Source organism: Seriola dumerili, unplaced genomic scaffold, assembly GCF_002260705.1.
Source record: "Seriola dumerili isolate Sdu_G_001 unplaced genomic scaffold, Sdu_1.0 BDQW01000260.1, whole genome shotgun sequence".
In the NCBI taxonomy this organism is placed as follows: Eukaryota; Metazoa; Chordata; class Actinopteri; order Carangiformes; family Carangidae; genus Seriola; species Seriola dumerili.
Window position 1 is genome coordinate 1,875,678 of NW_019174515.1, and position 22,481 is coordinate 1,898,158.

Here is a 22,481-nt window from a genome sequence, read left to right on the forward strand (position 1 = left end):
TAAAAACACAGTTTTAATGTTGAGCACATGAAAGGACAGTAGAGAGGTGGACTCTGCTGCCTGAATGGTCTGCAACATTTCTGTGGCTGTACCGATATGTCTGCCAAAACCTGTCACGAAATACAGACATTTTACATTCACCTTTGAAGTCTACAGGGGCTGAGTGATGTTAAAAGATCAATCTAAGTATTAATTGATCATGAATGACTTAGGAGGGGAATATTACTCCTTGGTCAGATATTTAAATAATCCTTTGATTCAATTTCTCCTGAATACCAAACCGTAACAATAAAAGTATAATAGTGTTTGACCCAGGTGTTGAAATTACACAGTTTGCCAACTGCTGCCTCAGTCACTCGTCTCTGATCATGTGCACTCCTCAAGGTCTTGGTGTAAATAAATATAGATACAAAGATTTAAGGTACTATGCAATAAAAGCATTTTCTGTGATAATAGTTTTCAGAAGAAATGGGTGGGGTGCTGTGATGGAGACACTGGCACAACAACAGTGGTGATGGTACCAGAGGACCATGCTCATCAGACATGAGTAGTGACATGGCTTAATTCTGTCTAGTTGTTGTTGTAATGATTTATCAGGAACCTCTCTCTGTAGATCCAGCAATGTAACCACAGTGAGGTTAGTTGTAGTCCAGCATTATTATGTATTTTTTTTAGACTTATTTCACTGTATTTGTCTTCACATTGATGCATCCATGCACTTTTTCTTACTGTTATAGTGTAAATAGAAAAATTCAAAGTGTTTCTTCTATATCATGTCATATTAATAATACTGTATGTGGAGGCCTTTACTGGCCTTTTTCTGTATATCTGATCAGCATGATTTTCAGCTGAAAATAAAATGAATGGTAATTATGCACTACTATGTGCTTCTACTACTTTGTAGTGTCCAGGATCAGCAACATTTGAGATTTTTTTTATTTGTTTGTTGAAAGTTACAGATGTGGGGACAACAGTTTGTATTAATGGCAAACCACCAGTTAAAGGGGACTGACTTGACTCTTGTTGTGAATGTTTTGCAGCAGGCGCCAGTGAGTCATTGCCTTTTCTGTCAAATTCCTTAGACAGAACAGACATCCTTCCTGCCATGTGCAGATTAGCTGGAAAAGTTTTTGTTTTTCCAGTAGTTAAGATGGGACCTTGTTTCACATACCCATACAGCCTGGTGATTGTTTTAGTATAATACTGTAGTGTTCTGGAGAGATGATGAAAGATACTTTCTTTGACAAGTTTGACAAGTCACCAATAGTCCATATTAGTTTTAAACAATTCAAAATTCATTTAAATTAATATAAAGGTGTATTTCACCATTATTTCTTTAAGTAATAAGACAATTTTGGACACAACCAAAACTCCTTGATTTAACAGGTATTTAGATATTATGTTGGAAATCTTTAAAGGTTAGTTATTCTTATTATTATATTATTCACCCAATTCAATTTTTAAATGTTAACTGTTGTTCCCTCATGCGGAACTAAAGTACGCCCGCAGTTCACACGGAACATTTTGAGGTCGTACCAGATAAACGGTGGTTGTATGCCTTGCTTGCTTGCTGAGGTCAAGTGAGACTAGTCCTGCTCATCAGGTATTTCAAATATGTATAGGTTATAAACAGTATCGATAGTTCAGCGACATTCGTTAAAAATCAATCAGCTGTCGTCAGTGTCGTTTTTATCTTGAGTGAGTTGTTTTCACAATCTAAATCCAGCTAATGGCTAGCTCCGGTTAGCCTTTTTACAGAGGAGCTGTAATGTGTTTGTGCTCTCCACTCAGTCCGTGCTGACAGACTTAAAGGGGTTAGTTTGTTCTGTAACCATCGGGGACAGGAGCTACTTCAGGTTCAATTGTAAGTAAACGAATTTCCCCTCTTGCAGGACAAACCAGATCGCGGAGGAGCTGCTGTAACAACAGATAATCATGGTGAAGAAAAAACAACTTCGTCTCATAGCAGAAATGGCTCGGAAGATCCGGGCATATCGGGAGCTCAAGTCCCGGCCACGGGAGTCCCAGAAGTACGCCCTGGACTATGACACGATGAAACGGCCCCTCACGGGGAAGAGGCTGCCGGTGCTGGCATGGCCCGATGTCCGCAGGGAGAGCCGCCTCTTCTCCCTGCTGGCGGGCATGAGGCTGTTCGGAGTGGGCCGCCTCTTCACCCGCAAGTCCTGGATAGAGGACCACACTGAGCCCTGCTACTGGCAGATCACCAAAGTCAAGGTCGACTACACATCTGAGGTGAGAGTGGGCCACATCCATGCACTGTGACAGTGTGTGAAGTCTGCATATTGTCATCATAAATAAGTGTAGAAAAGAATGTGGTGACTTAAACTCACTGCCAAACAAAGTCTGATATAATATGTCCTGTAATCAAAGTACAACTTGTTTCTTGTGGTTTCTAGAACATGGATCATGGCAAGGCATGGGGCGTCCTCACCTACAAAGGTAAGAGTGGACTCCTTATTCCAGAAAGCAGTTTAGGGAAAATTTTGAGTTTGTTAACCCTTAGATGAGGAACGGATGAGGTGTGACCAGGCATTTAATTTCTTCATACATACAGTCCACACCGGAGCACATTACTTGGCACAAGTTTACTTTGGGAGAAGAAGATCAAAATCTCAGTTGGGCACTAGTTTGTTAACCAAGCACTATCTTTACTAACGTGACTGCCTTTATGATCGATCTGTTTCAATTGAGTGTTAAGGACAGAGGCAGCCATTTCTTTCCTTACGATCAAATATTACACATGCTGGATTCATCCTCAGCTCAGAATATAATCTACACACTGTCCATCTTTATAATTGTGACTCTGTTTATTGAACAGTCTGATTTTTATCTACATCCGCTTCCCCTCTCTACTTGTGATTTTCTGTATTTACTCAGACGTCTTTATTTGTATTGCTCTAGAAAGAAACGGCATACTTGTGCTCATATAATCATCAAGTGATAATTATTCTCCAAACAAACTGCATGTGGTAACTTTGTTGTGTTTTGTGCTTGGCAGGAAAACAGGAGAGTGAGGTCAAGGAGGTGGACAAGGTGATGTACCATGACTGGAGGCTGGTTCCCAAACACATAGAGCAGCAGTTCAGGGAATTTGAGCCACTCCCTGAGCCACCTGTACGCTATGTCCCCTACCCCCCCCTGCTCCGCGCCATGATGCTGGCCCAGCACAAAAAAGCAACAGGCACAGTACTGGCAGAGGAGCCTGCCTTACCTTTAAAGAGGCACGTCCAGCTCAACAAAGACTATTTCCGCAGGCAGGAAGAAGAGAGGCGGAGCAAAGAGGGGACAGCGGTGTGATACTCCTCTGTGAATATGGTTCGCTAATCTTGGACATTATGGACCAGATCAGTGTTGATAGAAGAGGTCAACTTCTTCTGTCCGAGTACATTTGAAGCCCTTGCCTCAAAGTCCTGATAAGTCCTGGACTCAAATGAATTCTCTGCTATTTTCATCCACAGCAGGCCTCTCTGTGTGTAATATGTATCTGTGTAATGTGCTAAATATTAAATCTGAGGTAAAATAAGTACACTCTAAGTCTCTTTTTGTGCATGCATTATGGACTACCTCAGCCTTGTAGCATTGAGAAGGCACAGTAAACACCCAAACTGGACACACAATTCAGACATGACAGGCCTATATTCTGTCATGATGTTGTAATATCGAAACACCTTGATATCACCTTTTTTGTGCCATCAGTGAGAAGGCAGTGTCAGCAGATTTGACCATTGACCACACAGCCAAAATATGATTCATGTAATGTGAAAGGCTAAACACCCATAGTCTTTAATGCCCACGTTTAATGTGTCCTGCTTGTAAATGTACCTCATGATTATGGGGTAAATAAGCAGTTTTACGTTGTGTGTGTAGTCTGTTGGCCAAGGGAAAATTGATCTCAGTCCTGATATACAAAAACAAATTGGAGATTTTTTTTACAATCCTATTGCAATATTAAACGTTAATAATCCCTGATTCTATAATATTGCTAGTAATTACTGCACAGTTATGATTTTAGTTCAGAGTTTATCCATTGCATTACTGTAAAATTTTCATATCTACATTCAAGGTTCACTTATCCTGTATCAGAGATAATCACTGATGTGAGTCAAACATAGGCTACACTACACTATACTAGTTCAATCTGGAGAAACTAACAGAGGGAGAAGCTTAAAGAGTATTGGCTCACAGAGGCTGCCCTCACTCAGCTGATGGAGTTAATTTTTCATTTAGTTTCAAACCTTTATTGAAGCCTAGAAAATCAGAGGTTTGGCTCATTTGCAATGATGGCTAGAAAGAGAAATACTGTGTAAAAAAAATTCAAAAGGGGACAATACTCATTGAAAACAACTGCACACTGAGGTAAAGTGGCTTGAGATCATCATCTTGAATTGTACAGGAGTAGTGAGATTGTCGATCTTGAGAATGTGTTGTTGATAATTCCATGTGTTTGGTGCACAAGAACTAAAGGCAGAAGTTTATAATAAACCTGTGGGACTTGAAGGATAAGACAGTGAGAAGAACGAGTTTGGCAGGGTCCTGTGGTCCAGTCCAGCATAGATGCTATATCGGGTGGTAAATGTCCAATAATGACTTTATGGATGAAGACATACTCTGCGCCAGAGTGGATCAACCAACTTTGTTATACAGAATGTAATGGTAAGTGTCATAGGGATCTCTGTTAATGAATCTAAGGGCAGAATAATAAACTGTGGCTAGGGGTTTGAGAGTGGAAGCAGCAGCATGTCTGTAGATTATATCACCATAATTCAGGCCTGATAGAAAGACTGCGTCAACTATACTTTTCCTACAATTTGAAGGGAAATTTTTATGCCTTACTATACTATGACTTTTTTATGCCTTAATATACTATGACTTCTTTTATGCTTTACGATAATATTTGTTTTTATGCCTTACTATACCATGACTTTTTATGCCTTAATATACTATGACTTTTTATGCTTTCCTATACTATGTGGTTTTAAGATTTACTATACTATGACTTATTATGCCTTACTATACTTTGACTTTTTAATGCCTTGCCATACTATGACATTTTTATGCCTTACTATACTATGACTTTATTTATGACTTACTATACCATGACATTTTCATGCCTTACTATACTATGAATATTTTATGCCAATACTATAATATGGCATTTTTTATGACTTACAATACTATGATGTTTTATGCCTTACTATACTATGAATTTTTTTATGCCTTATTATACTATGACTTCTTTTATGCCTTACTATACTATGTGGTTTTCAGCTTTACTATACTATGACTTTTTATGCCTTATTAAACTATGACATTTTTATGCCTTATTATACTATGACTTTTTAATGCCTTACTATACTATGACATTTTTATGCCTTATTATACTATGACATTTTTATGCTTACCAAACTATGAACTTTTTATGCCTTACTATACTATGACATTTTTATGTCTTACTATAGTAGTACTTTTTTATGCCTTATTATATACTAATGGAACTTTTAATCCTTACTATACTATGACATTTTTATGTCTTACTATAGTATATCTTTTTATGCTTATTAATACTATGACTTTTTAATGCCTTACTATACTATGACATTGTTTATGGCTTACCATACTTTACTTTTTTTGCTTGTGGTTTTAAGCTTATATACTATGACTTTTATGCCTTATTATGCTATGACATTTTTATCCTTACCAAACTATGAACTTTTTTTATGCCTTACTATACTATGACATTTTTATGTCTTACTATAGTAGTACTTTTTTATGCCTTATTATACTATGACTTTTTAATGCCTTACTATACTATGACATTTTTAGTGACTTACTATAGGTAGACTTTTTATGCCTTATTATAGTACTTTGACTTTTTAAATCGCACTTTGGCCATACTATGACATTTTTATGCCTTACTATACTATGACTTTATTTATGACTTACTATACCATGACATTTTCATGCCTTACTATACTATGAATATATTTATGCCAAATACTATAATATGGCATTTTTTATGACTTACAATACTATGATGTTTTATTGCCTGTTAATAACTATGAATTTTTTTATGCCTTATTATACTATGACTTCTTTTATGCCTTACTATACTATGTCTGGGTTTTCAGCTTTACTGATACTATGACTTTTTATGCCTTATTAAACTATGACATTTTTATGCCTTATTATACTATGACTTTTAATGCCTTACTATAGATAAGATCAGTTTTTAAGCCTTACCAAACTATGACTTTTTTTTATGCCTTTACTATACTATGACATTTTATGTCTTACTATACGTAGTACGTTTTTAATGCCTTATTATACTATGACTTTTTAATGCCTTACTATAGCTATGACATTGTTTATGGCTTACCATACTTACTTTTTATGCTTGTGGTTTTAAGCCTTACTATACTATGACTTTTTATGCCTTATTATACTATGACATTTTTATTGGCCTTTACCAAACTATGACTTTTTTATGCCTTACTATATCTATGACATTTTATGTCTTACTATAAGTAGTACTTTTTATTGCCTTATTATACTAATGACTTTTTAATGCCTTAACTATACTATGACATTGTTTATGGCTTACCATACTTACTTTTTATGCTTTAACTATACTAATGTGGTTTTAAGCCTTACTATATTACTTTGACATTTTATGGCTTCTAATAAGTAGTACTTTTTATGGCTTATTATATACTTTGACTCTTTTAAATGCCTTGGCATACTATGACATATTTTATGCTTACTATACTATGGACTTTATTTATGTACTTACTATACCATGACATTTTCATTGCTTACTATACTATGAATATTTAGCTGCATACTATAATATGGCATTTTTTAATGACTTTACAATACTATGATGTTTTATTGGCCTTAACTATATGCTATGAATTTTTTTATGCCTTATTATACCTATGACTTTCTTTCTTATGTCCTTGACTATACTATGTGTTTTTCAGCTTTACTATATCTATGAAATTTTTATGCCGTTAATTTAAACTAGTGACATTTGTTATGCGCCTTATTATACTATGACGTTTTTAATGCCTTACTATAGCTGATGACAGTGTTATGCCTTATTATACGTATGGAACATTTTTATGCATTAACAAAGCTTATGAACTTTTTTATGCCTGTACGTATACTATGAACTTTTTTATGCCTTAATATACATGTTTTTTATGATTTCGTATACTGGATGTGGTTTTTAAGTTTACTATAACTATGCACTATATATGCCTTATATAGCTTTGACTTTTTAATGCTTGCCATTACTATGAACATTTTATGCCTTACTATAACTATGACTGTTATTATGAACTTACTCATACGCATGAACATTTTGATGCGCTTACTAATGCTTATGAATATTTTATGGCCAATACTATAATATGGCATTTTTTATGACTTATTACAATACTATGATGTTTGTATGCTTACTATAGAGCTATGATTTTTTTTATGCTTATTAATACTAGACTTTCTTTATGCCTTACTATACTATGTGGTTTTCAGCTTTAGCTATACTATGACTTTTTATGCCTTATTAAGACTATGACAATGTTTATGCTTAATTATACTATTGACTTTTTAATGCTTAACTATAGACTATGACATTTTTATGCCTTATTAATACTATGACCATTTTTAATGCCTTAACCAAACTATGACTTTTTTATGCCTTAACGTATATATGACTTTTGTAATGCTTAATATACTATGAACTTTTTTAATGATTTCCTATACTATGTGGTTTTTAAGATTTTACAGACTATGGATTATTATGCCTTACTAATAGACTTTGAGCTTTTTTAATGCCTTCCATACTAGTGACATTTTTATGCTTACTATACCTATGACTTTATTTATGACTTACTATACCATGAATGTTTCATGCCTTACTATACTATGAATATTTATGCCAACTATAATATGGCATTTTTTATGACTTACAATACTATGATGTTTTATGCCTTACTATACTATGAATTTTTTTTATGCCGTTATGTATACTATGACTTCTTTTATGCCTTACTATACTATGAACATGTTTTATGCCTTATTATACTGATGATTTTTATGCCTTATTATACTATGACTTTTTAATGCCTTACTATACTATGACATTTTTATGCCTTATTATACTATGACATTTTTTAGCCTTACCAAACTATGACTTTTTTATGCCTTACTATACTATGACATTTTTATGTCTTTACTATATAGTAGTACTTTTTTATGCCTTATTATACTATGACTTTTTAATGCTTTACTATACTATGACATTTTTATGGCTACCATACTTACTTTTTATGCTTGTGGTTTTAAGCCTTACTATACTATGACTTTTTATGCCTTATTATACTATGACATTTTTAATAGGCCCTTACCAACCTATGACTTTTTATGCCATTAGACTAATATGCCTATGACTTTTTAATGTTACTATATGAGTACTTTTTATGCCTTATTATATTGACTTTTAATGCTCCAACTATGATTTATGCCTTCAACTTGATATTTTGACTTACTATACGAATATGCTACTTTACGAATAATTTTATGCCAATGAGCTATAAATTGGCACTTTTTTATGACTTACAATACATCGATGTTTTATGCCTTTCTAATACTATGAATTTTTTTATGCTTTTATACTATGACTTCTTTTATGCCTTACTATAGCTATGGTGGTTTCACTTTACTATACTCTGACTTTTTGCATACGATGCTTGCTTATAATATACTTTAATGATTCATACTATGGATTTTATGCCTTATGTATACTATGCACTTTTTATGCCTTACCAAAAACTTGACTTTTTTATGCCTACTATACTATACATTTTTATGTCTGTACTATACGTATACTTTTTTTTATGCCTGTATATACTATGACTTTTTAATGCCTTTACGTATACCTATTGACATTTTTATGGCTACCATACTTACTTTTTATGCGTGTGGTTGTTAAGGCCTTACCTATACCTATGACTTTTTATGCCTTATTATACTATGACACTTTTTTATGCCTTTACCTAAAACTATGACTATTTTATGCCTTACATATACTATGAATTTGATGTCTTATCTAATTAGTAGCTACTTTTTTATGCCTTATTATACTATGAACTTTTTAATGAACTAGCTAAGCTACTGACATTTTATGGCTTGCTACTAGTACGTATTTTTATGCCTTATTATATAGGCGTGACTTTTTAATTGCCTTGCCGATAACTATGCACATTTATTTATGTCCTTGCTATACTATGACTTTATTTATGACTTACTAATCCAATGACGATTTTCATGCCTTACTATACTATGAATATTTTATGCCAATACTATAATATGGCATTTTTTATGACTTACAATACTATGATGTTTTATGCCTTACTATACTATGAATTTTTTTATGCCTTATTATACTATGACTTCTTTTATGCCTTACTATACTATGTGGTTTTCAGCTTTACTATACTATGACTTTTTATGCCTTATTAAACTATGACATTTTTATGCCTTATTATACTATGACTTTTTAATGCCTTACTATACTATGACATTTTTATGCCTTATTATACTATGACATTTTTATGCCTTACCAAACTATGACTTTTTTATGCCTTACTATACTATGACATTTTTATGTCTTACTATAGTAGTACTTTTTTATGCCTTATTATACTATGACTTTTTAATGCCTTACTATACTATGACATTTTTATGGCTTACCATACTTACCTTTTTATGCTTGTGGTTTTAAGCCTTACTATACTATGACTTTTTATGCCTTATTATACTATGACATTTTTATGCCTTACCAAACTATGACTTTTTTATGCCTTACTATACTATGACATTTTTATGTCTTACTATAGTAGTACTTTTTATGCCTTATTATACTATGACTTTTTAATGCCTTACTATACTATGACATTTTTATGGCTTACCATACTTACTTTTTATGCTTTACTATACTATGTGGTTTTAAGCCTTACTATACTTTGACATTTTTATGTCTTACTATAGTAGTACTTTTTATGCCTTATTATATACTATGACTTTTTATGCCTTACTATACTATGACTTTTTTATGACTCACTATACTATGACTTTTTTATGCCTTACCATTCTGACTTTTTATGCTTTACCACACTATGTGGTTTTTAGCTTTACTGTACTATGACTTGTTATAGCTTAATCTACTACAACTTTTTTATGCCTCACAATACTATTAAATGTTTATGCCTTACTCAATGATGACTTTTTATGCCTTAGTATAATATGATTTTTTATGCCTTACTATACTATGACCTTTTTATGCCTCACTAAACTATAACATTGTTTTTAAATTGAATTCTGTATGTATGTATATTATTTTCTTAATAATTTTTTATTAAATTCAAACATGCATATCTTTTATATCTACATATATAATATGATGATATACTGACAGGCTTTGGGATGGATATATAATAATGTAACATATGTTTGAAATATAAACAGACGTACTGAAATACATACATACAAATATTGTTCCAATTTTAACAGATTTCATATGCAGTTCTTACATATATAGGCAATACTTTAAATACATATATGATTTTACTTCACGTGTACATATATTTCATATATGGAAATTCAACACATGTACATATATTACAGTTGCCCATGGGCATTCCTGAATGTAAATTCAGAACTTATATGTTAATAACGTTAATAATAATAATGTTAATAATAACAATAATAATAATAATAATAATGATGATGATAATGTTGACGGCATTAAAAAGCCTATCTCTTTTTTTGCGTCCCTACCAACGTTGAGACTAATCCTACGCCCATGTATCTGTCAGTAACCTGTTCAATTAATCAACTAATCATTTCAGCTTTACAGCACTGGTTTATTGCTTGCAAATAATTTAACTGTCAGTGGGAGGTGAGTAGGGATCCGGGACCCCCTAGAAGAACTTTGCTGAACAGGATAAAAATGTGTCATCGTTTGAGTGAACTACATCATACAATGACTAAGCAAACTTTTTTTTTTTTTTTTTTAACTCATTATCACTTAATTTTTGCTAATTTTATTTTACCATGTCTAGGGTTTTTCTCTTCTCATCGTTAATAAGCTTCCATAACTTGTATTGGGATTGGCTGGGAACACCCGCGTGCCCGAGTTCAGCGGAGCATTCCTTAACAACGTGCGTGTTTACGTATGTGCGTCCTCCTTGCCCTGCTCCTTCCCAGAGAGTGTGCTCGTGCTCCGTCCACCGGCGACAATGATCTGCCTGTTTCTGTCCATATTTGCTAACATCTTTCAGTCAGGTTGGTGTTATATCTGTTTACAGCTCATCAGTCACTCAGCGGCTCTTCAGTGTGATTTTCACAACGGTTAATGTGCTCACAGTTTCCACCATGTGAGAGCGGGAGCCGCACACTCACCGGGCAGACGCCTCGGCTAGCTGCTACAGAGGGAGCAACAATGGAGGCATGAAACCTTCACAAACTTTCTTAGAGTCTTTGTAACTAATGTTATGAGTCGCACGCACGTGTGAGGTGTGACTAACAACATCCAAACTGCGTTTTAGTTACAGATGATATTGAAAGACCTGATAGCATGCAGTTTTCGTGGCACAAATACTAAACCCCGTCCTTGTGTGGCTGAAACTACAGCTAGCTACTAATCTAGCACTAGTGTAGTCAATATGTCCTATTAATAGCTCAAGTGGCGCCTGTGAGCGCTGACAGGCAGCTGCAGGAGGAGCAATGCAATGGGCCCGAAAAAAAGGTCACAGCGAGATCTACATAAACTTGAGGATTTGGTGGTTAAACATGCACGGATCGGAGAATCTGGTGAGACATACAACAGGCAAAGATTAAATGAAATGTAGCCAACTGGGACTGTGAGGTTTGTTGCAATAGTATGTGTGTGTCTTCCACAGGTCTGTGAAAGTAACATTTATGAATTAATTAGTGGCTTGTAAAACTAACAAATATCAGGTTATCTCTGGAGATGCATGTAGTTAAAACCGTTTGAGGGTATTTATATGTGTATCCTCAGGGTGCAGAGGAAACTGGTGAACACTGGCTGTCTTTGAACATGGATTATACCCTTATAAATGCACAAATAAATACAGCTGTCACTAATGTCTGAGTTGTCATCGACCACACAGAACTTCTTTGTGTCAGCTGTAGGTTCATTTCAATGCTTTTGCAATTTTCTTCCTCACTATCCCCTATATTAATGACATTAGTGATCTCCTTCACTGCCGATACCAAAGTGCATGCATGTTCTAGGTTGTGTGTGGTGTGGTGGCCCATTGCAGTTCAAACACAGTAGAGGTTGGTTTTTCCCTTCATTTTTGACATATGTTATCTCTGGTTCTAGGGTGGACTGGGGTGAATGAACGCACCTTCATTGCTGTGAAACCTGATGGCGTGCAGCGGAAACTGGTGGGAGAAATTGTGCGTCGCTTTGAGAAGAAGGGATTCAAGCTGGTGGGCCTCAAACTTATTCAGGTATGTGGGATGTAGGTCTTTTATTTCCCCTAAAAACATTCTCCCTGAATGGTTTAATTCCCTGAATTATTTAGGCTAGTGTAATAATCTTTAAATTGAATATGTGTCTGTCTATCAGGCATCGGAGGACCTTCTAAGGGAACATTACTGGGACCTGAGGAGTAAACCCTTTTTCAGTGGACTGATAACCTACATGAGCTCAGGACCAGTTGTTGCAATGGTGAGACAACATGAATGTTTTGTGAAGATGTGGTGCCATCACTCCTTGGTGATATTGTCCTTTGTGCTGCAGTCATGTACACTTCTGTATTTCAGGTGTGGCAGGGTCTGGACGTGGTTAAAACTGCGCGTAAGATGTTGGGAGAGACCAACCCTTCAGACTCGCTGCCGGGAACTATCCGGGGAGATTACTGTGTGGAAGTAGGCAGGTAAGCTCACCGGGGAGATTTATATTTTATGCCATGAACAGTCACAGTTGACTGCATCCTTGACAATATGCACATCTGCATATAATCCGATTGGTTGGTCATTACGGCTACAAACTGACCAATCAGAACACGGCTATAAATCCACGGTCAAAAAGGTCAAGGTCAAGGTGACCTAACAAAATACATTTTGACCTTGTGAACACAATATATCGGGAACTCCTCCTCAAGGGAATCCCCTCAAATTTGGTACGAATGCTCACTTGGATTCAAGGATGAACTGATTAGATTTCGGTGGTCAAAGGTCAAGGTCATTGTGACTGCACAAAATATATTTTAGCCAAAACTCAGGAAGTCATGCAGCAATTATGAGTTATACTCAATGGTTAATATTTTATTTGAATCTTGAGAAACAGGAGTATAACCTGAAGCTAGTCTGAGTGGCAGAGGCATACAACCAGGCGGTAATTCTAGTTTCTGTCTGTCTGCGTGTCCTGATCCTTTCTGTTTTGGCTCTGCGTTGCAGGAATGTGATCCACGGCAGCGACTCTGTGGTGAGCGCCCAGAAGGAAATCTCTCTGTGGTTTCGTCAGAACGAGCTTCAATGCTGGGAGGACAGCAGCAGCCACTGGATCTACAACTGATGGTCTAACAATCCACTGTCTGCACATCTTCCTCTAGGTAAACCAGTGGGTTTTTTTCATGTTAGTCTCATTACAAGATGGATCACATCATACCTCAGAGGAATATTTTGGCTTTATTAGCTTGTAGCCACATGAGATGCCGTGTCATTGCTGCCTTGCTGGATCTCTCGCTGCTCCTTTTTTTCATACATATTTGTATCTAGAAGTAGAAGTATTTCCGAGGTGAAATGATTTTACGAAGCAAAAATGCACTAAATGGGCAATAACTTGACAGTGTTGGCTTCTGTTACAGTTTTCATTGTAGTTTTTGTTTAGTCAAGAACACTAGCTCATGTTTACAGTTTGAAGCAATAAGCTTGGATTTGAACCAATAAAAGGTCAGGATTCATAAGGTTTCATTCAAAGGTACAGGAAACTTCCACATTTTTTCCATATCAGTACACAGGTGAAATAACATCAAATCGCCTCTGTGCCAGTGATGACTATGGCTGGATGACTCAATTAAATACAAAAATACGATAAAATGCTGAAGATCAACTTCAGTGTGACATCATAATGTTCTGTGAAAACACTTCTGGCCATTATTCAAAGCCATAACACTGAACAGAAGGGGAGATAGTGACCATATTTCCTGCAGTTTGACTGGTCTGCAGAGGCATAAAACAGCAAGGCAGTGATTCTAAGGTAAAAAATTTGCCAAATGTGCACGTTTCTTCTGTAATAGTCCTTGCAATGAAAACCCCCAAACATGGGAGCAGTTGATAAACATTAAACAACACCATTATTGCCTTTTTGCACGATGATTTTCAGTTTCCTGTACCTTTTTTAAAAAAAAAAAAAAAAAAAAAAAAATTCAAATCCTGTAAGGGTGTAAAAACAGATCACATCACTTGAAACTACTTGAATACAGTTGTGGATGTAAGTTTTAAAATATGATGCCTAATAGCTTTCCTGCTTTTAATATGGTTTTGTAATTTCATCATGTCAGACTCAGTGAACAAATATCTTGTTTTATAAAAAATGTGATTTTTCCATCACCCAGCTGGTCACATTCATGCTTTTGTAAAACACCTGCAATGATGCCGAATGGATTGTATTGGAATTGTCAAAAACAATAAATCTGATCTTGAAATCCTTTTTTAATATGCTGTTTATTATGTTTCAGTGTCTTGCAAAGTGAGAGACATGCACCACACGTCAACTTAACTTTCAGCACACAAATATGTTTAATATTTAATCCACACAGATAGAGATCAATGCATGAATTTCCATACTGAACAAAGAGGATGGGCTTCAGTGTGTCTGGAGATTTACAATAATGCCTGTACACATACTGACAACATGCCACCGTTCACCTGCTTTACACCAAACCGTCCGATCGACAGCCAGTCAGATGAGAGAAATGAGTTTCGGACCGAACTACTGACAAGTTAAACTCAAACCCTCAACCTCGCTCACATGATTTAAACATGTTGACATGTTCTGACCTCACCGAACTGAGTCCTCTGACCTTTGATTTACATCAGGCTGCTGCACGTACACCAGATATTTCCTCTCACTTTGAGGTCAGTAACCACACTGATGCAAAATGTCCTTAACCAGGACATTTTAAAATAGAGGCAAGATGGGGGGTGCAAAATATTTGGGGTACCAACCCAAAGAACCCAGACTTTCAAGCTGAATTTGACATGTAGTAATTTTAACTTTCCACTTGTTCCATGTTGACTTATTTTCACTTACCCTCAAAATTTCCACAACAACGTTAACCATCTGCTACAAGCTGAAAGCCAAAACAGCATTTCTGTATGGTGTCATAGCACCTGACATCTGCATCCACAAACTCCCAATATCTTAATATCTGTGAACAATCAGGGTCCATGTCATGCCATAAATGGTTATGGATTGCTGATTGGTTGTTAGAAAAATCAGATAAATATCTGGTGCAAATGCAAGTCAGTGTTGTCATTCACTTTTTTTTTTTTGGTACAAGTGTTGCATGTTGGGGCTCTGGGCTTTGCTTTAAGACAAGGTGGAGGCTTCACAGATGACAAACTAAATGGAGGAAGAGGAGGAGTAACTGTGGGGCAGATGCAGGACAGTTGAGGTAAATATAGGAGAAGATACAGTGTGCTTACAGGGTGAATATAAGATCGATACAGAGGAGGGAGGTAGTTATGAGGCTGGGTTACAAGGCTCATGAAGATAGTTACAATGCCCTGGGTGGGACAGACAGGATGGCAGGCAGATTACTAGATCAGAGGAGGTACTTACAAGGCATTAAAGTTACAAGGTGACGGGGCAGGAGGGGATATAATAGTTATAAGGGACGAAACACAGCTTGGAGGGTCATTTTAGAGCCAAGGGGGAACTTTTACTTGACCAGGGATAATTACAAGGTTTAGGTGGCTGGAAGCTTTTGGGTGCAGGAGGAAGAGGTTTCTTTAAGGAGGTGGGTGGGGCATTAAAGCAGATCCAGGTGTCACTCAGGCACGTAAGACACCTGCCAGACGATGATGTGGCTCCGCTCAGCTTTGCACAACGCAGGTTTCATTTGCGAAGCCCCACCGCTCTCTCCTTCCTCTGTCTCATCGTCCTCTCCGTCCCCTGAGGAAAAATAAACAATAAAAACAATCAAGAATTGAAGAGCCATGCTGAATTTCCACAGTGAAAAGATACAAAATTTAATTGTGCTGATAATGTTAACAAAATATGAGAGATTATTTATTTCTCTATTTATTCACTTATTTGTTCCTTTTAAACCAACATTTCAACATAAAGACATTACATCTGTATTAAATATTAAACAGGAAATTATTTAATATATTTATTTAAAGAAAAATTTTAAATCATATCACAATGCTATTACAAGAATGGTGCTAGTGTAAGCCGTGTAAAATTACCAAACTGCATAATTTAGTTCCATTTTACATGAAACATTAACATCAGGACTGGTGATATTAAAAACACTACTGTCAAATTTGATTATTTTATTCTGAATTTTTTTTACAGGAAGCCTTAGTATGGTGTTTTGGCTGTGGAGATAACAGTTGAACTTGGTGGAGTTAGAATCAGTGTTGGCTGACCTCCAGTGGTCAAAAAAAACCTAATGATTGTTAATAGACTCATATCAACTGTGAAAGTAACACACAGCAGAGGAGTGTATCATGAGTGCTCACTGCACAGTGAACCTTGTAATAATGAGTTATAAATAGGGAAATGAACACTATGGCTGTGTCTGAATTTACTCCCTATTTACCACACACCACATTCACTGTTCGGGTGTCTGAGTGGGTAAATCTGCTACACAGTGCCCTCAGAAATTCCACAGTTGAACGAAGAAAGTTGTTTACATGGCATGGACGTTCTGCCAAAAATCCCATAATGCACTGCTCCTCATTTTAGGGATGTGAAAATTACTGCTGTCAGTGATGACGATAATGATGATTACTAAGTGTCTGAAATCCCCACATACTGCTCCCTACTGAGTAAACTACTGCATGTCCATTATATAGGGAGCAGTGAATGAATGAAGAAGGGGGAGATTTCATATACAACTTGTGTTTACAAAGACAAATAAAGATAAATATTTATTTACTTCATTTATATCTTGTATCCCTTAAAAAATATCTACATGCAACACATAATTTAAATATTTTTTTTCAATTCAGTCATAGCTCTGCTGTTGTGTCACACACTTACACCTAATACATGTGTGTGGTGTCAGGTTGATATGCAGGTGTGGCTGCTCACCTATACGGAAGTCAATGTAGCCCTCTCCTCCACTCAGCACCAGCACGTTGTGAACACTCTGGGCCTCCGTCTCTGGGGGCGCTGTGGAGCCCTGCCCCTCTGATGGACTGTCCAGCACGCTGCCGTTTAGGGTGGCCAGAACATTGCCTGTCACATACACATGAGGGGAGTGTAGTCAGTTATAGACATGCGTGTGTGAGTGAATGCAAATACCCTAATAAAAAAGAATAATAAACAATGTCTGATTTGACTAAATGTACTGAGTAAACATTCTTCATAAAGTCCAAGAAAAGAATTTTATCTATTTTCTTCAGCTGAACCAAATGATTATCCATTAATCAATTACTACCACATATTTACATTGTAATGCAGGATTGTAAAAGGTATTTTACAAAGCACCTTTCAGTCTTTTTTGAGACAACTTTAGAGGACATTCGTCTGTTTGGCATAAGACAGATGTTACCTACTTTAAATCTGGAGGCAAATTCCTGTGTGTGAATCAGACATGGCTAATAGGGGGTTTCAAAAAAATACACTGGATTCAGAACCAAAGCAATGAACATGAGTGTGTTATCAGCAGACTGACAGACGTTGTGAGTACCGGGTACAGAGACGAAGAACTTGACAGCATCTCGGTGTCCATGAAAACAGAGCTGGGCCTGTGCCATGGAGCAGTAGGGGATGAAGCTGCCGCTGCTCTTCTCAGAGCCGTCGTCACCGTACACGTGGATTACTCCGCCGGAGGATGTCGGAGACACCTTATTGGCTGAGGGGGAGGGAGTCCAGGAGTGAGAAACTGACCAACCGGCAATGTTTACTGGCAAATCATACGCAGTGGCATGACACAGGCAAAAAAAAAAAAAATATTCCCAGGAAAAACACCCATAATACCCAACAACCAAAAATGAAAAAGGTTTTTAGAGTAACTCAAAGTTTAAAACAGCTAAAGCACCCCATTGCATGCAATGGATCTGGTACACACAAATATATCTTTTAGTCATTGATGCAATAACTCACAATAATAAATATCATGCAAAGCAACCAATGTGTAAAAGAGCTGTTCTGATATAAGTATAAAAATAAATAAAATGATTGCGCACACAATACTTTTGGTGACCATCAACTAAATAGTCACAGATATGAGAGGACTTATTCAGTGTTGGGTATGTGTCCTCACTGCAGAAGCTTTTAGAAACAGGTGGCTGTTGCAGCACCACAGAAGAGGTCTGCAGACATGAGTTTCAGGGAACATGAAGGTTTGACCGGGTGAAGGCGGGAAAGAAAAGATCACAGCAGCAGGAGGTCGGGAGCGCTCCCACTTACCCCTCAAACCCAGGAGCTGTCCCCGGTGAAGGACCACCGCTACAGGAGGCGGAGGAGGAAGAGGAGGAGGAGGAGGAGGGGGAGGAGAGCAGAGGAGAGAGAGGACAGTAACAGTAATAGTTACAACTAAGACTGTGAGAAAGAGGTGAAACCACCGAGGGGGAAAGGAAAGAAAACAGAGGGTGGAAAAAAGACGAGGACTTCACGGGGAGAAGAAGGAGTGAGCTAAAGAAGAACACAGATAAACAGCACTGACGTAGGAGAGGGTTTGAGTCACGGAAAACTGCAGACATCCGACTGGTCAGTTCAGGCTACCTAATGAGATTTTAGATTTGAAACAACTTGATAAGATTTGATCATGAAGTTTGCACAGTCTATGAAAGACATGTGCACCCATTAGCTAAATTTCACATTATCTACTGAATCAAAATAGTTGAGAATTTTCAAAGGCATGGCCTGTTTGTCTCTAACTATGTTAGTGGTGCAAATTTCCATCTACACCACATGGTTCACGTGGTGTAGATGGAAACATGGTTTTATATCTAATTTTTCACTAAACTATAATCAAAGTAATATCCAGACACACAAGCAAATGGAGTCACAAAATAACCTCCATGGCAGAGGAAACTAACACTGTCGCGAGAAGACCAAATGCATTTATCACTGTCCAAGTGGTTTGTGTGGTTTTATGTGGTGTTAGTGGAAAGACAAAGATGCTCATTTTCCCTTTTCTTCCAACCGGCCGGTAATGTTTACAGTTTGGATTTTTATTTGCAACTGAGCTCATGAACGACTTTTCCACCTGTTTTGTTGTGTGGCCCTTGTTGTAAGCTGTATACATGAAACTCACTTTCTGTCAGTGGGATGGAGATGATCACACCGTTTCCAGTTCCAACCCAAAGACGATTTCCACCAATCAAAAGTGCTGTGATTCGCACAAAAGAGAATCCCAGTTTGCCAGTTCCTGTGAATTAAAACCAGAGTGAGTGCAATAAGATTGGCTGCATTAAATCCAGGATATTAAAAAAAAAACACTGAATCTAGCAGATGAAACAGTACAATAGTTAGAATCAATCATCTCTGTTAAGACACGATTTCCCCTAAAAGAGGACGTAATCTCACCCAGCATCTTGCTGACATATGGCTCAATGTCCACATCCTGGAGGTGCTGATGTGTATGAGCATGGTAGAGACGTAGGGTCGAGTCAAGCCGGATCGACACCCACACTCCATCACCGATCCATGCCAGCTGCCGCACCTGGCTTTCCCTGCGAGGGTGGGCGTCGAAGGACTTCTACAGTGAGGAAAAAGAATCACATCAAACTGCTGCACCATGAAAACAAAAGCTGATTGTTGGACTCATTTGTGAGCATGGATTCATAACTCACCTCGATCTGCATGCTCTTGGGCTGGATGACGTGGATCTTGTTCTTGTAGCCGCACCACACCTTGTCGTGGACGACAGCCATGCAGCGAATGGAGTGATGAGGCCGACCGAGGTCCATTAGGTGGTAGTTGGACAAATCCCACTGGCCATCTGTTGATAGAAACACACACACAGACACAGAACTGACAACAGAGCCCGATTGCATTCATGACTACACAAAACACACTAAAAGCTTTGTGTCTTGCTGATCAATTATGCTATGATACAAAACAACTACAACCATCCATTTTAAACAGTATGATGTGTGTCACAGAACTGATTTCCTTTGGATTACATGAAGCCTGAATGGTGGTAAGGCTAAAGATTGAGGCTGCGTTTCCTCATTCCTGGATCCAACTAAAATGTTGGTGTATAGGAGCAATGTTGAAACAAATATTTAAAATACCCTCTGATCTATGGAAAATGGCGAGGGTCCCATCAGCGAGGGCAACCAGCACACGACCTTTCACGTGCCTGCAATTGGAGAGAAAACAAAGACTGTTGGCCTCACAGAAATTCATGGAAAGACTTTCTGATTCTGGATTCCCAACTACATAAAAACAGAGCCTGCACCACTTACACCAGACTGAGCACCGAGTCTTTGAGTTTGATGGAGTGGAGACACTTCTTCCAGTTTCCCACAGCCGAGTGGACATAGAGCCTTGAGGTAAAACAGAGCCAAGTTACTGCAAGTACAGTTCTCAGGCATGGCGTGACATTTATGTGTGTATATTAGATGGTTCAGCTGAGCTGCTCACCAGCCGTTCTGGGCCCCGAGCCACATGGTGGGGGCCACACTCGTGTAGTTTTTGGCCTCTTCACTTCCGTCCTCTGAATCTGGAGGCTGAGACGTTTCCTCTTTGGACTGACCTGCATTTCTGTGAGGACAGACAACAAAAAGTATTTTTTTAAATTTTCAAAATGGAGAACCTGGACATCTTTTGGTGATGTGATAAAGGTAATAATTGTATCCCTTATCAAATGTATACATAGGTTTATAGGGTTTAAGTAATTCCTGATGCCATTCCTGTCTTTACATGGACAGACTTTGACCTCTTACCTGTCAGAGGCGTCTGCGTGACGAGGCTGGGGATCGGTGAAGACGTGCTCAGTAAACGGTCCTGGAGGTCCAGATCCCATTTCTATGTGGCTGGCTGTTGACTCAGGAACCTCGGTGGCCTCTGTGGCTTCCTCAGCCGACTGTGCAGGGTGAATCTTCGCATGCATGGGGGGAGCAGTGGGGGCTAAAGCAGAACACCATTGAAATAAGTAACAGACCTATAACCTTGAGCCCTTTTCTATGATAATATAAAGATGCAGGAGTCTTCCTGATGTGCTCACCTTGACCTTTGTCCATTATGGGGGTGTCAGTGCGTGAGGAGCAGTTGCTACGAGCAACGCTGCAGTTGGTGGCGCAGCCTACGAGAGTGATACCTGCCAACATGCCCTCCACACCACCAGTGTCCTCGCCTCCCCCTGCACCTCCATCCCCTGGATCCAACACGATCTCTCCTGCTGGATAGTCGCTCTCACTGGCAGCTGAACGACCACATAAACAAAAAGGGAAAAGAAGGAAAACCATCAATTGAGTCACAATGCAACTGAAAGTGCAAAAAAAAAAAAAAAAAAAAAATCGTACCTAAAAATGTTTCTCTGGGGCTCGGAGGTGCACTCTCTGTCTTACCTGGCACACTGGAGATGCAGAGCACGTGGGCATTGCAGACGTTGAACTGGTCGACCAGTGAGCCCGGCTGGTTGGCGTCGATGATGACCACCTTGCTGGCAGAGTGGGTGCTGGTGAGTATCCACACTCGACTGCTCATGGTGTCTGTCTCTTGGAGCTCCTTTGACTGGGAGAGGGAGGGAGAGAGAGAGAGAGAGAGAGAGGAGGATATGACACAATGACAGCTAACTGAAAAAGGATAGACATGGTTCATCTGTTAAAAAAAACAAACAACGCAAAGTCCTTGATATTTCTGTGTCGTTTCATGTGTGAACTGCACTTTGCTAATAATATAATTCAAAACTTTCACTTTTCACTTTGAAGCAGTGTTCGTCAGTTTACCTTCCTCTTCTCTGGGGAGGTGTGGCTGTTCTTCTTCTCAGCTCCGTCTTCCTCAGCATGCAGGGGGTCGCTGCTGCCTGACAGCACTTTGGCTGGTAGCGACTCCTGGCTGCTGGCCCTCCATCCTGTCAGGTCCACTCCTGCTGCACACCACAGCTACAAACCCACGCAAACACAGATGCAAAAAAAGATATAGGATGGAACTGGCCACACACAAAAGCTGCTGCCCCACAGTGTCTTTTTAAAAAGTTATTATAACTTTGGTTCAGGTATTTAGACTATGC

At 37.9% G+C, this 22,481-nt stretch overlaps 3 protein-coding genes across 24 annotated transcripts in view; 2 read left to right on the forward strand and 1 right to left on the reverse strand.

The window, feature by feature from the left end:
* Positions 1 to 1,522: 1,522 nt before the first annotated feature.
* mrps34 (mitochondrial ribosomal protein S34) lies at positions 1,523 to 3,530 on the forward strand. 2 transcript variants are annotated; one of them, XM_022756958.1, is made up of 4 exons: positions 1,523 to 1,603; positions 1,893 to 2,253; positions 2,418 to 2,460; positions 3,020 to 3,530. In XM_022756958.1, the coding sequence occupies exons 2-4, from the start codon at positions 1,936 to 1,938 to the stop codon at positions 3,316 to 3,318; spliced, it is 660 nt and encodes a 219-aa protein (XP_022612679.1). In that variant the 5' UTR covers positions 1,523 to 1,603; positions 1,893 to 1,935; the 3' UTR covers positions 3,319 to 3,530. The 2 variants fall into 2 exon arrangements, with proteins under 2 accessions (XP_022612679.1, XP_022612680.1); XM_022756959.1 differs by lacking the exon at positions 1,523 to 1,603 and adding an exon at positions 1,607 to 1,698.
* A 7,753-nt stretch (positions 3,531 to 11,283) lies between these two features.
* Positions 11,284 to 14,459, forward strand: nme3 (NME/NM23 nucleoside diphosphate kinase 3). Its single transcript, XM_022756840.1, has 5 exons — positions 11,284 to 11,370; positions 12,434 to 12,564; positions 12,683 to 12,784; positions 12,880 to 12,992; positions 13,516 to 14,459. The coding sequence occupies exons 1-5, from the start codon at positions 11,325 to 11,327 to the stop codon at positions 13,631 to 13,633; spliced, it is 510 nt and encodes a 169-aa protein (XP_022612561.1). The 5' UTR covers positions 11,284 to 11,324; the 3' UTR covers positions 13,634 to 14,459.
* A 315-nt stretch (positions 14,460 to 14,774) lies between these two features.
* The window catches only part of mapk8ip3 (mitogen-activated protein kinase 8 interacting protein 3), a 30,373-nt gene continuing 22,666 nt past the window's right edge, over positions 14,775 to 22,481 (reverse strand). For 12 of the 21 annotated variants that reach the window (XM_022756816.1, XM_022756831.1, XM_022756822.1 and 9 more), the window contains 14 exons: positions 22,198 to 22,353; positions 21,772 to 21,982; positions 21,474 to 21,671; positions 21,193 to 21,376; positions 20,891 to 21,010; positions 20,713 to 20,793; positions 20,539 to 20,606; positions 20,095 to 20,243; positions 19,829 to 20,000; positions 19,557 to 19,670; positions 18,707 to 18,745; positions 17,970 to 18,149; positions 17,384 to 17,530; positions 14,775 to 16,237 (listed from right to left, as the gene is read on the reverse strand). In XM_022756816.1, the coding sequence (XP_022612537.1) occupies positions 16,113 to 16,237; positions 17,384 to 17,530; positions 17,970 to 18,149; positions 18,707 to 18,745; positions 19,557 to 19,670; positions 19,829 to 20,000; positions 20,095 to 20,243; positions 20,539 to 20,606; positions 20,713 to 20,793; positions 20,891 to 21,010; positions 21,193 to 21,376; positions 21,474 to 21,671; positions 21,772 to 21,982; positions 22,198 to 22,353 (1,944 nt within the window). In that variant the 3' untranslated portion in view covers positions 14,775 to 16,112. The remainder of the gene's footprint in view (positions 16,238 to 17,383; positions 17,531 to 17,969; positions 18,150 to 18,706; positions 18,746 to 19,556; positions 19,671 to 19,828; positions 20,001 to 20,094; positions 20,244 to 20,538; positions 20,607 to 20,712; positions 20,794 to 20,890; positions 21,011 to 21,192; positions 21,377 to 21,473; positions 21,672 to 21,771; positions 21,983 to 22,197; positions 22,354 to 22,481) is intronic. The other 9 variants (XM_022756836.1, XM_022756835.1, XM_022756834.1 and 6 more) reach the window with 4 other exon arrangements.

Coding starts and splice junctions, on each gene's coding strand:
- mrps34 (XM_022756958.1), top strand. CDS start 1,936: ATGGTGAAGAAAAAACAACTTCGTCTCATAGCAGAAATGGCTCGGAAG. Junction 2,254..2,417: donor AGGTCGACTACACATCTGAG/GTGAGAGTGGGC, acceptor TGTGGTTTCTAG/AACATGGATCATGGCAAGGC. Junction 2,461..3,019: donor GGGCGTCCTCACCTACAAAG/GTAAGAGTGGAC, acceptor TGTGCTTGGCAG/GAAAACAGGAGAGTGAGGTC.
- nme3 (XM_022756840.1), top strand. CDS start 11,325: ATGATCTGCCTGTTTCTGTCCATATTTGCTAACATCTTTCAGTCAG. Junction 12,565..12,682: donor TGGGCCTCAAACTTATTCAG/GTATGTGGGATG, acceptor TCTGTCTATCAG/GCATCGGAGGACCTTCTAAG. Junction 12,993..13,515: donor TACTGTGTGGAAGTAGGCAG/GTAAGCTCACCG, acceptor TCTGCGTTGCAG/GAATGTGATCCACGGCAGCG.